Source organism: Mesoplodon densirostris, chromosome 17 (genome assembly GCF_025265405.1).
Source record: "Mesoplodon densirostris isolate mMesDen1 chromosome 17, mMesDen1 primary haplotype, whole genome shotgun sequence".
Lineage (NCBI taxonomy): Eukaryota > Metazoa > Chordata > Mammalia > Artiodactyla > Ziphiidae > Mesoplodon > Mesoplodon densirostris.
The window spans coordinates 316,948-330,712 of NC_082677.1; the positions used below are offsets into that span (position 1 = coordinate 316,948).

At 45.8% G+C, this 13,765-nt stretch overlaps 1 protein-coding gene across 4 annotated transcripts in view; it reads left to right on the top strand.

The window, feature by feature from the left end:
- MPHOSPH8 (M-phase phosphoprotein 8) overlaps nt 1-13,765 on the top strand; it is a 58,845-nt gene that overhangs the window by 40,669 nt on the left and 4,411 nt on the right. For all 4 annotated transcript variants that reach the window (XM_060080044.1, XM_060080045.1, XM_060080042.1 and 1 more), the window contains exons 6-11: nt 3,788-3,913; nt 3,993-4,081; nt 8,628-8,768; nt 9,397-9,483; nt 11,620-11,774; nt 13,567-13,721. In XM_060080044.1, coding sequence (XP_059936027.1) covers nt 3,788-3,913; nt 3,993-4,081; nt 8,628-8,768; nt 9,397-9,483; nt 11,620-11,774; nt 13,567-13,721 — 753 coding nt within the window. The remainder of the gene's footprint in view (nt 1-3,787; nt 3,914-3,992; nt 4,082-8,627; nt 8,769-9,396; nt 9,484-11,619; nt 11,775-13,566; nt 13,722-13,765) is intronic.

Sequence of the window (13,765 nt, forward strand, 5' to 3'; positions counted from 1 at the left end):
AGTCGCCAGAGCAGCAGCCTGAGAATCGGATGCTTGCAGATCTAAGAACCAGACAGGTTGACTGGTGGTGACACATCGTGGGGAGGTCTCAGAGCAGGAGAAGGTGGGCGGATGGCCCAGCTCAAAAAAGAGAGGCGTCTCCCTCCATCCACCATGCGATGAGGGCAGCTCTTCCTTAACTTAGTCTATTGATTCAAATGCTAATCTCTTCCAAAAACACCCACACAGCCACAAATAATGTTTTACCACCTCTCTGGGCATTCCTTAGCCCTGTCAAGTTGACACATAAAATTAGCTATCACAGATACCAGTTTTTATAAACCTGAGAAAAAGCAAAACTAACGGGACATTTTTTTATGATACACATATTTTGGCGAGGCTTTTTTTTTTTTTTTTGGCTACGTTGGGTCTTTGTTGCTACGTGTGGGCTTTCTCTAGTTGCAGTGAGCGGGGGTCACTCTTCGTTGTGGTGCACGGGCTTCTCATTGAGGTGGATTCTCTTGTTGCGGAGCATGGGCTCTAGGTGCACAGGCTTCAGTAGTTGTGGCGCGCAGGCTCAGTAGTTGTGGCGCGCAGGCTCAGTAGTTGTGGCACATGGGCTTAGCTGCTCCGCGGCATGTGGGATCTTCCCGGACCAGGGCTCGAACCCGTGTCCCCTGCATTGGCAGGCGGATTCTCAACTACTGCGTCACTAGGGAAGGCCCTTGGCAAGACTTTTTAAAAAGAAAGAATGACAGACTGAGTGCTGTGTTTGGGGTGGGGAGGGGCAGACGGGAACAGACCATGTCCTGCACTGGTGCTGTGTTCAGGTAAGTGCTGCGTTCACAGACGCTCACCTTGTAACATACATTATTTAGTATATGTCTAATTTTTTATTTAAAATATAGGAAAAGTTAAAACTGCCAGATGTTGAGTCAAGGTCCAGTACTTGGTAGGAATAAACAGAGTGAACATAGGATTTAAACTGGTTGGCTGAGCTGCCACGTAACCCTTCCGGCTGCTGTAGCTGTGTAAGCTGGAGGTGGTGTCTCAGTTCAGGGAGCCCTGGTCTGTGCTGCTTCCCCATCTCCCTGTGTCGTTGCCCTGGAGTGGGGGACCCAGCTGAGGACTCGATACATGTCAGTGCAGACACGGCTTTCCTTATCCAGGACGCATCTCCCTCACAGATTATTGGGTATGGATTGAATGTATTGATTCATGAGTTTGACACTCCTTTCTGAACGTTAGCTGCTTTTACTGTGTCCACTACGGTTGTTATTCAGGAAGTGAGGTACAGCAAGCGTATATGTGACTTACTCAGAGCCATGCATGTAACGCGGAGCAAAGAAACAAAGCCTGTGCTGTTTCTGTGATGGGACGCTTTTAAATCCTTTAACTTTTTTTTTTTTGAAGTATAGTTGATTTACAGTGTTGAGTTAGTTTCAGGTATACAGCAAAGTGGTTCAGTTATACATATATATATTCTTTTTCAGATTCTTCTCCATTATAGGTTGTTACAAGATACTGAATATGGTTCCCTGTGCTGTACAGTAGTAGGTCCTTGTTGTTTATCTGTTTTACACATAGTGGCTTGTATCTTTTAATCCCAAACTCCTAGTTTATCCCTCCCCTCCTTTCCCCTTTGACAACCATCAGTTTGTTTTCTGTGTCTGTGAGTCTGTTTCTCTTTTGTCAGTAAGTTCATTTGTATCTTTTTTTTTTTTTTTTTTTTTTTTTTTTTTGCGGTACGTGGGCCTCTCACTGTTGTGGCCTCTCCCGTTGCGGAGCACAGGCTCCAGACGCGCAGGCTCAGCGACCATGGTTCACGGGCCCAGCCGCTTGACGGCATGTGGGATCTTCCCGGACCAGAGCACAAAACCCGCGTCCCCTGCATCGGCAGGAGGACTCACAGCCACTGTGCCACCAGGGAAGCCCTGTATCATTTTTTTTAGATTCCACATATAAGTGATATCATATGATATATGTCTTTCTCTGATTTACTTCACTTAGTATTATAATCTCTAGGCCCATCCATGTTGCCGCAAATGGCATTATTTCATTCTTTTTTATGGCTGAGTAATATTCCATTGTACATATGTACCACATTTTCTTTTTTTTAACCCCACATTTGTTTATTTATTTATTTTTGGCTGTGTTGGGTCTTCGTTTCTGTGCGAGGGCTTTCTCTAGTTGTGGCAAGTGGGGGCCACTCTTCATTGCGGTGCGCAGGCCTCTCACTATCGCGGCCTCTTTTGTTGCGGAGCACAGGCTCCAGACGCGCAAGCTCAGTAGTTGTGGTTCACGGGCCTAGTTGCTCCACGGCATGTGGGATCTTCCCGGACCAGGGCTCGAACCCGTGTCCCCTGCATTAGCAGGCAGATTCTCAACCACTGCGCCACCAGGGAAGCCCCCACATTTTCTTTATCCATTCATCTGTCGATGTTTAGGTTGCTTCCATGTTTTGGCTATTTAACTAGGGCTCCTATGAACATAGGGGTACGTGTATTCTTTCAAATTAGAGTTTTCGTCTTTTCTGAATATATGTGCAGGAGTGGGATTGCTGGATTATACGGTAGCTCTATTTTTAGTGGTTTTTTTTTTTTTCTATTTTTTGGCTGGTCCTGGTCTTAGTTACAGCACACGGGATCTCTGTTGCCACGTGTGGGATCTCGTTGCCGCTTGAGGGATCTTTTAGTTGCGGCACGTGGGTTCTAGTTCCCTGACCAGGGATCAAACCCAGGCCTCCTGCATTGGGAGTTCGGAGTTTTACCCACTGGATCACCAGGGAAGTCCCTATTTTTGGTTGTCTGAGGAACCTCCGTACTCTTCTCCATTGTGGCTGCACCAGCTTACATTCCCACCAGCCGTGTAGGCGGGTCCTCTTCCCTTCACACCCTCTCCAGCGTTTATTGTTTGTAGACTTTTTGAGGATGACCATTCTGACCATTCTGTGGTGACACCTCATTGTAGTTTTGATTTGCATTTCTCTGAAAATTAGCAGTGTTGAGCATCTTTTCATGTGCCTGCTGGCCATCTGTGTTTAAATCCTTTATCTCTTACCATCAAATATTTGATGTGCTTTTCACTTTTTAAACCAGTGCGGTCATGTTGAATTATCTCCAGATCCCCTCCAGTGCACTGCCCGTAGAGAATGAATGTTTTCAGCCCTGGTGTTGACGAGTCGGTGGACCAGACACATGAGGGTGGGAATGAGCGCTGGCTTCGTGCGTGCAGGGGTTGGCTCGGAGCGCAGGGCGCTGGGGGCGTCATGGCGGCGCTTCCAGGGGGAGAAGCCCAGCGAGTGCGACATGGCCGCAGGCAGACTCACGGGTCTGGTCTCTGCGTTCAGAACGCCTGTACGTACGTGGAGGTGGGGAGCAGTGTAGAGCTGCCCCTCCTGTAAGGTGGCGCAGTGCAGCTGACACTCTGCATCTGGATCTTCCGGATGAGGAGGGCTGACCGTCTGTCCAAGAAGAATGGCCGAAGAAAGAAATGTTAGAGCTTCCTCTACTGAATCCTTCATTTCTTGCTTCCTTTCAGCTTCCAAAATTCATATGTTATTATTTTACAGTTAATAGTATACCTATTTGTCTTGATGCCTTTTCGTGTGTGACCTCTAAAACTGGGTAATTCATGTTACTTCTCCCAAAGAAAATCAGAAATTTAACTAGAGACTCGGTTACATAGTGATGTATGTTCAAAGTGTGTGTAACATTCTGATTAGGGCACCATATATTTAATAAAACAGCATTGTATTTTTTTTATAGTCTAGCAAAATGTATCTTAATAAGGCTCTTCTGTGTTCCAGATGGCAGACAACAGATTTTGAGTTTCGGCATGGATTTGCAGTTGGAATGGATGAAATTAGAGGATTTTCAAAAACATCTTGATGGGGAAGATGAGAATTTTACAACAGCAGAAGCAATTCCAAGCAGTGAGTAGTTCTGGAATTACGGGGATCCCCCTCATGAATCTAGGTATTTAAACCTAACTTATCTTTCCTTTCATTTTAGGTTTATTGAGGGATGCTGTGAAAAACGGGGATTATATTACTGTGAAGGTTGCACTTAATTCAAGTGAAGAATATAACCTGGACCAAGAGGTAAAGTGTCTTTGTAAAAATCTCATGAAAGGAAGATGGAAAGGAACTCTTTTAAAATAATTCAGTTTTATTCTTTCTTTTCCTAACTATAAAAGTGATACATGTTCACTTCATAGGACTCAAACATTCTAGAAATGTATAACGTAGAAAATTACAGGGCTTCCCTGGTGGCGCAGTGGTTAAGAATCCACCTGCCAATGCAGGGGACACGGTTTCAAGCCCTGGTCCACATGCAGTGGAGCAACTAAGCCCGTGCGCCACAACTACTGAGCCTGCACTCTAGAGCCCGCAAGCCACAACTACTGAGCCCACATGCCACAACTACTGAAGCCTGTGCGCCTAGAGCCCATGCTCTGCAACAAGAGAAGCCACCGCAATGAAAAGCCCACTCACTGCAACGAAGAGTAGCCCCAGCTTGCCGCAACTAGAGAAAGCCCGCACACAGCAACGAAGACCACGAAGACCCAATGCAGCCAAAAAAATTAATTAAATAAATAAATTTTTTAAAAAAAAGGTGGAAGACCTAAATAGACATTTCACCAAGGAAGACATACAGATGGCCAAGAGGCATGTGAAAAGATGCTCAATATTACTAATTATTAGAGAAGTGCAAATCAAAACTACAATGAGGGGCTTCCCTGGTGGCGCAGTGGTTGAGAGTCCGCCTGCCGATGCAGGGGACATGGGTTCGTGCCCCGGTCCGGGAAGATCCCACATGCCGTGGAGCGGCTGGGCCCGTGAGCCATGGCCACTGAGCCTGCGTTTCTGGAGCCTGTGCTCCGCAACGGGAGAGGCCGCAACAGTGAGAGGCCCGTGTACCCCCACCCCCCGGCCACACACACACACACTACAATGAGGTATCACCTCATGCCGGTCAGAATGGCCATTATCAAAAAATCTAGAAACAGTAAATGCTGGAGAGGGTGTGGAGAAAAGGGAACCCTCCTGCACTGTTGGTGGGAATGTAAATTGATACAGCCACTATGGAGAACAGTATGGAGGTTCCTTAAAAAACTAACAATAGGGGCTTCCCTGGTGGCGCAGTGGTTGGGAGTCCGCCTGCCGATGCAGGGGACACGGGTTTGTGCCCCGGTCCGGGAAGATCCCACATGCCGCGGAGCGGCTGGGCCCGTGAGCCATGGCCGCTGAGCCTGTGCGTCCGGAGCCTGTGCTCCGCAATGGGAGAGGCCCCAGCAGCTAGAGGCCCCCATACCGCAAAAAAAAAAAAATGGAGAGCTGATGAAAACTGCGCTGGACTGTTAGGTCCGAACATTTGGGACAGTGTTCTCCTTAAAAAAAAAAAAAAAAAAAACAACTAACAATAGAAGTACCATACGACCCAGCAATCCAAGTACTGGGCATTTACCTTGAGAAAACCGTAATTCAAAAAGAGTTATGTACAAAAATGTTCATTGCAGCTCTATTTGCAATAGCCAGAACATGGAAACAACCTAAGTGTCCATCGACAGATGAATGGATAAAGGAGATGTGGCACATATATACAATGGAATATTACTCAGCCGTAAAAAGAAACGAAATTGAGTTATTTGTAGTGAGGTGGATGGACCTAGAGTCTGTCATACAGAGTGAAGTAAGTCAGAAAGAGAAAAACCAATACTGTATGCTAACACATATGTATGGAATCTTAAAAAAAAAAAAAATGGAACTGGTGAACTTAGTTCCAGGTCAGGAATAAAGATGTAGACATAGATAATGAACTTGAGGACATGGGGTGGGAGAGGGAAGCTGGGGCGAAGTGAGAGAGTGGCATGGACATATATACACTACGGAATGTAAAACAGCTAGTGGGAAGCAGCCGCACAGCACAGGGAGATCAGCTCGGTGCTTTCTGTCCACCTAGAGGGGTGGGATAGGGAGGGTGGGAGGGAGACGCAAGAGGGAGGGGATATAGGGATATATGTATACGTGTAGCTGATTTCACTTTGTTGTACAACAGAAACTAACACAGCATTGTGAAGCAATTATACTCTAATAAAGACCTATTAAAATATATGTACTCCAATAAGAATTCATTTAAAAAAATATAATAACCAAAAAGTAGAAATAAACCAAATGCCCATCAACTGATGCATGAATAAATAAAATGTGTTATATCCCATATGGTGGAATACTATTAGTCAAAAAAAATAAATGAAATATCGATGTGTGCTTCAATACAGATGATCTTTGAAAACATTATGCTAAATGAAAGAAACCAGTCACATATTATATGGTTCCCTTTATATGCAAAGTTCAGAATATGAGAGAAAGTCGATTAGTAGTTGCCCAGGTTGGGGAAATGGAGGGTGGGGTGGGAAGTGACAGCTAAGGGCCATGAAGTTTCTTTTGGGGACAATGAAAATGTTCTAGAACTGATTGTGGTGATCAATGCATGTATCTGTGAATATACTAAAAGCCATCAAACAAGTCAACTGTATGATATCTGAATTATATCTGAATAAGGTTTTAATAAAAACTTTACAAAGGAAGAAAAATCATCTCACTGTGGTCAGTAGGGTCTTTTCTCCCCCCACACTCTTGTCACGTGTGTGGTGAAACTGTCATTTCTCTGTGTTGTCTTCCAGTCACTGGGAAGTTCTCTTCCTCTAATCATAGTTAAGTTACTTGCCTTAGATTTTCTGGGTAGAGAATTTGATCATCTGCTACAAAATAACTATTTTGCTTCCTTTTTCCAGTATTTTTCTGGTCTTGTGAAGTTGGTGACATTTTAAATAATAGTGATGACAGAAGCCATCCTATCCTGTTCCTGATCGGGATGGATTTTCCCTTTAGGGTCTGAGTGTGAAGATTTTATTTGTCCTGCTGTTAGTTTCTTGTGGAGCCTTTATAACTTCCTTTCTTTTTTTTTTTAGCTGCTTAAGTTTTTATCAGGGATGGACATTGGATTTTATCACATGGGGTTTTTTTTTCTACTTTTTTTGGGGGGGTGGGTACGCGGGCCTCTCACCGTTGTGGCCTCTCCCATTGCGGAGCACAGGCTCCGGACACGCAGGCTCAGTGGCCATGGCTCACGGGCCCAGCCGCTCCGCGGCATGTGGGATCCTCCCAGAGCGGGGCACAAACCCGTGTCCCCTGCATAGGCAGGCGGACTCTCAACCACTGCGCCACCAGGGAGGCCCTTTTTTTTCTATTTTAATAATTATGTAGCTTGGTCTTTATTAGTAAAGCATAGTAGCTACAGGGCACTTTCTAAAATTAGAAAAAGTGTTTTTTTTTTTCATGTAACATGTTTTGTAATAGGAAGATACTTTACACATAAGATGGTGTAACCATCTTATTTTTAATTTACTAATTTATTTATTTTTCGCTGCATTGGGTCTTCGTTGCTGCACGCGGGCTTTTCTCTAGTTTCGGCGAGCGGGGGCTACTCTTGCACTGAGCGGGCTTCTCATTGCGGTGGCTTGTCTCGTTGCAGAGCATGGTCTCTAGGCGTGCAGGCTTCAATAGTTGTGGCACGTGGGCTCGGTAGTTGTGGCTAGCGGGCTCTAGAGCGCAGGCTCAGCAGTTGTGGCGCACGGACTTAGTTGCTCCTTGGCTGTGGGATCTTCCCGGACCAGGGCTCAAACCCGTGTTCCCTGCATTGGTAGGCAGATTCTTAACCACTGCACCACCAGGGAGGTCCCCTTATTTCAATTTAAGTGGATCCTGTTGAGTCTGTCTCAAGTACTACTGCCAAGAATCATTTTTCTTATATTTGTGTTCCCTCCAATTACTCAGACAGGCAAATTTTGCAGACTTTCAGATTACAGCTAAATTAATTTGTACTACTGGAATTTGGTTTTATCAAATGTTATTTAACAAATTGTTCGGTTTTCTCATATGTTGATTGCTTGAACTAGTGATTGGAAATATTTTAGCTAACAGTTACCTTTTTATCTTTTGTCAGCCTTTTGTAGTTTTATCTCTATTAAAAGAACTTTTCTTTAATTTCTGTATTTTTTTATGGACTCTCAGAAACTAACCATATCAGTGTCCTGTTGGCCACTTCTGGATTTCCTTCTGTATCCTTAGAGAACTCAGACTCTCACTTCCCAGCGGTTATATTTACATAGGCCAACATTTGTCTCATCCAGAAAGCATTCGTTTTAGTTTGTAACCAACAGAATGGACTTGTGTGACTTCTCATGGTCATTTCTAGCCTTCTGTCTTTGGGCCAACCAAATGAATATAATGAATATGTGCGTTTCACCTGTTTTACCTAAAACACAGGAGACCTTTGAGATAAGTACCTTTGCCATTTATGTGGCGTCAGGGTTCACTGTTCATTTTGTATCATGCAGAGTGTTGATATGCCTTTAGAACTTAATACGTGGAAGCTGTAAAATTTTATGGTGACACATACGGAAAAATTCTAAAGGTTATTGGTTTCTGATTGTTAGGGTATTTTAATGAAAAACCTAAGTACATAGATGCATAAATCAATGTATTTCAGTGATTTCACATTGAAACATAGTAAATGAAACTTAGTTCTAAAATTTTTCTGATTAAACATTGACATGTTTTTTCATAAACAAAACCAATACAGGATTCAAGCGGGATGACGCTGGTGATGCTCGCAGCAGCTGGGGGGCAGGACGACCTGCTGAGGCTGCTCCTCAGGAAGGGGGCAAAAGTGAACGGTCGGCAGAAGAACGGGACCACCGCGCTCATCCATGCTGCCGAGAAGGTCGGCCACTCAGAAGGCTTTGGTTCGATAGTCTTGGGACCGAGACAGTCTGTCTCTGTGGGGAAATGTACCGGTCCTGCAGTCACGTAACTTTAAATTTTCATAGTTCAGTTCATCTGTAACTTGTCATAAATGGATATGTTTTTATTGACAGTCATACTTTGTAATTGAATTTGCAAAATCATTTATCTAGTTGGAAGTGATTTATATTGAAAAAGAACAACTGATTAAGGTATTAATATTGATTTAATTCTTAGGTCTTTAAAAAATCTTTTTCAATCTAAATTAAGTGTTCCTTTTGGTTAATAATTAAAATGTTCCCATATATTATCTTATTAAAAGATCGATATGCAGAGTTTCTTATGCTGAAACCAGTGGTTAAACTTAAGGTTGGAGTTTCCGGCAGACGGTGTGCGGCTGTACGGGTACCTGTGCTGGGCCCACTCCCCGCAGCCTCCAGCTTTCCCACGACCCTGCACGGGGGAGCTCTTTATATCGTGTTCACCATCCTGCTTGGGATAGAACCTGAGTACTTTTCCTGGTGGATAAAAATCTTAAAACGTCTAGAAATATCTTAGTTGTAAAGAATTTGGGGAATTAAATTTACTTTTTTTTTTTTCTTTAACAGAACTTTTTAACGACAGTGGCTATTCTTTTGGAAGCAGGAGCTTTTGTAAACGTCCAGCAGAGCAATGGTGAGACGGCTCTAATGAAGGTAAATGCCTCCCGTGGAGCAGTCCTCCCCGCAGATGCAACATGGTCCTGCTGGGGTCTCCAGCTGCTGCTCTGCTGGGGCTGGTGTATGATGGGGACGAGACTGTCTGTGGACCTACAGGTCGCAGCTGAGTGGGAGAAACAGACCCGCAAAGAGGCAGTTACTCGGTGTGCTGAGCAACGTGGTGGGAATAGCACAGGGAGCTATGAGCTTGTGTACAGTGGACACCAGGCTCAGTCGTGTGGATTTGAGCTCAGCCTTGGGATGGACCTGGCAGGTGGCTAAGCCACGTCCTCAAGATCCAGGTCAGCAGGGATGAAACATGTGAGTGGAAGGGAAGCAGGCTGTGCCCTGCGCAGACCTGGGCGCGGAGAAGAGGGATGTGCACGCATTACTATTTCACACTGGTGACTTCATCTTCCGTGCCTGGAATTGTGGTTTTCAGACAGTGGGGGTTTTTTGTTCGTTTGTTTTAATTTATTTATTTTTGGCTGCGTTGGGTCTTTGTTGCTGCGCGCGGGGTTTCTCTAGTTGTGGCAAGCGGGGGCTGCTCTTCATTGCGGTGCGCAGGCTTCTCACTGCCGTGGCTTCTCTTGTTGCAGAGCACGGGCTCTAGGCACGCGGGCTCAGTTGTGGCTCACGGGCTCTAGAGCGCAGGCTCAGCAGTTGTGGCGCATGGGCTTAGTTGCTCCGCGGCATGTGGGATCTTCCTAGACCAGGGCTCGAAAGTGTGTCCACTTGTTGGCAGGCAGGTTCTTAACCACTGCACCACCAGGGAAGCCCCCTGCAGACAGTTTTTTGAGTGGAAGGTTGTTGAAGCGCCCCCTCCCTGTTTAGCAGTCTTGCATTTGCTTCTAGGGGACCCCGCCCAGTCCAGCATGTTCCTGTGGCAGCTCCAGGTTTCTGGCCTGAGATGCTGTCCACACAGCAGGTTACGACCCTGTACCGTGCGTGGAGGCTGAGGCTCACTTGCCTGCTCCCTCCGTGCAGCTGTGTGAGCTGCTCACCAAGAAGGTGTGTGTCTGTGGTACCTCTTCCCGACCTTCTTTCCCGAGTCAGGAAGGCAGACTGGTCAGAGCCCCCAGTTGGCGGGGGCCCTGGTCCTGAGTCTGTGCTTGACTGTGCAGTTCTAAAGGCCTGCGTCACCTGCTCCCTTGGCCTTCTTCCACACTTGGGGGTTAAACCTTGCTCACTGCTGGTGTTTGTTTCATTTTTGATTCATGGAAATGTTTCTTTTGTCCAGGAGCCCTCCTTTTGAATTTCAGTTCTCCTTGTGCGTTTCTACTGAAGTATGTTTAGAGCACAGGTTGCATGTGAAAGCATGAATCTAAAACTTCATCTTACTGAGAAATCACCAGGCACATTCTAAACAGCAGATGCTCGCACAGTTTGAAGCATGGGGGGGGCGGTGTGAGATGGGGGTTGGGGGCAGGCTCTCTGCATCTGTGCCAGGGAGCTAGGGGCTAACCCTCACGGCAGCGGGGAGCCATCTGAAGGGCCAGCCTGGAGAAAGTCAGAAGCAGAGTAAAGGTTGGGTTTCGCTGCATTGCTTATTTTTAATGTCCCCCGTTACAGTGGGGGGAATGGATTGGTTTGCAGACTTGGAGGGAGGTTCTTGAAATTAAGTGGATAATAGTAGTCTACACCCAAGTAGTGACAGTGGAGACAGAAGTGGGCAGACTGACCAGTCTTCAAGAGGTCAGATTCACAGGACTTAGTAATTGCAGGTGATGGCTGGTCCCGTATTTCCTAAGTTAGAGAACACGGGCGGCACAAATGGAAGGTTTTACATGCACTGGACCTGGAAACGCTTCGGTGTTTTACACGTGGATCTTAAGCTCAGGAGAGAGGTAGGTGGGGAAACTCGGATTTGGCTTTGAAAGGGGTCACCCATTAAGGGTCGGAAAAGGCCAGAGATGGAGGAGGCCCAGGAGGGAGAGGCGTTTGACTACGGTCTGAATTAGGCGGCCCTGTCTGTCCTGCTCACTGAGGAAAAGGACCACAGCACTTGCGCTTCCCAGTTTCCGACCCCAATGGTTCTTTTCCCTCCCTTCACGGAGAACTAACTCCCAGCTCAGCATGGAGAGGGACACTGACCACAGTCAAGTAATTATTATTCCTTTATTCCTGACGCAGGCCTGTAAAAGGGGAAATTCAGACATCGTCCGCCTTGTCATTGAATGCGGGGCTGATTGCAACATTCTGTCAAAGCACCAGAACAGTGCGCTGCATTTTGCAAAGCAGTGTAACAATGTGCTGGTGTACGACCTGCTGAAGAATCACTTAGAGACGTAAGTGTTGAGTGAATGTGTCCGGTGCCTATTCGGACACATAGTTGGAGTGGCCTGTGTGTAACTGCTCAGAAAAAGATTGTCAAGTACAAGTCCTGACGGGTCTGTGGTCTCAGAAGATGATGAATTTTAAAAGTGGTGTATGAATTATTTTTCTGCAAGTTATTGGGGACTTAGAAACTGTCAGACTTAGTATCTAAGAGTTATCATCTTAAAATCTTAATTATGCTCTTAACTTGGCTGCCAAACATTTCTTAAAACCATTTAAATATTTTAACAGGTAATTTTTTAGAGCAGGTTTTAGGTTCCAAACGAAGTTGGGTAGAAAGTAGAGATTCCCGTATACCTCCTGCCGCCACAGGTGCGTACCCTCTCCAGGTGGCATGTCCATTACAGCTGATGGACCTACAGTGACATGTGCTCATGACCCATAGCCCCTGGTTCCCCTGAGGTTCCCCTTGGGTGTTGTCCATCCTGTGGGTTTGGACAAACGTAACGACGTGTTTCCACATCGTAGTCTCACTGCCCTCAACATCCTCTGCTCTCCGCCTGTTCCTCTCTCCCAAACCCTGGAAACCACTGATACTTTTCCTGTCTTCTCCAGAATGTCATTTGGTTGGAATCATACAGTATTCGCCCTTTTCAGATTGGCTGCTTTATGACAGGCATTTAAGTTTTCTCCGTATCTTGACATGGCCTGATGAGCTCGTTTCCTTTTAGGACTGAATAATAATTACATTGTCTGGAAATTATCACAGTTTACCCATTCAAGTTCATGCTTTTTCAGATGAATTCTAAATCATTTTATTTTATTGGAAGTTCATATAAGTAATTTAGTAGCTTTTTATTGCTTATTTTGGCAACACGTAACAGGAGCTTCAGGAACAGAAGCTAATGCAGGTAGGGTGTTCATTGTTCACGTAACAGAGTCCTGGGTCGGCCCATTGGGCAGGAACAGCCACTCTTCCCCTCTCCTCCTCACCCACCAAACATAGGACATGACTTGGATCTTCACACCTGAAAGATGGTTATTCCCCTTCCAGATGTAGGATCCATGTTCTAAGCAGAAAATAAGGTAAATTTCAGACAGGAGACAAAAAAGGCAAAGGCCAAAAAGGGAGTGTGTGCCTGGGGACTCTGACGACGCAGTATTCACCCACCCGGGTGACGGTGACCGGCGACCAGCAAGCAGGGCGACCAACCTGCCTGTTTTGCCCAAGGCTGAGGGCTTCCTGGGACGCTAGGCTTGGTTTTACATCTGTGACGAAAGGGTTCTTGGGACTGTACACTCCTTGAACCACAGCATCCTGGGATGGGGTGGGTTGGTTACCTTCCCAGCAGGGTCGTCGTCTGAAAAGACTTTTGGAATTAGCAGTAATCATCTTATTTGACTGCTTTCTAAACTAAGTACTGTAACAAGACTTTTCTGTGTGTGGCCGTTCTTGGATTTATTTTCCAACAGAATTCTTATTTCTGATTAATTGACTCATCCAGGGAGTGTGTATGGAGCTCTGTCTGCATGCCGGGCACTACGGAGAGGGCAGGGGCGGCAGCGGGGCACAGACTTGCCCACTCGGAGCCTCCAGACAGACAGGCATGTGATGTGTCAGGTGTGAGAGCTAAGAAAAAAGAGCAGGGAGGCAGGAGAGAGGCTGCTGCTCCCCACCCCACCCCACCCCCCACTTAAGGTTGATCTGGGAAAGCCTCACTGTATTCAATAGTCTGATAATGTTGTAGCTCGTGGTGCTTCCCTACACAAACATTAACAGCGTTTACTGTACTTGTTTATTAGGCTTTCAAGAGTAGCGGAAGAAACAATAAAGGATTACTTCGAAGCGCGTCTTGCTCTCCTAGAACCGGTTTTCCCAATAGCATGTCATCGTCTCTGTGAGGGCCCAGACTTTTCAATGGATTTCAATTACAGAATCCCACAGAACATACCAGAAGGTAAGCCTGTGTTTTCTCTCATTTTGAAATGTGACATTATAAAC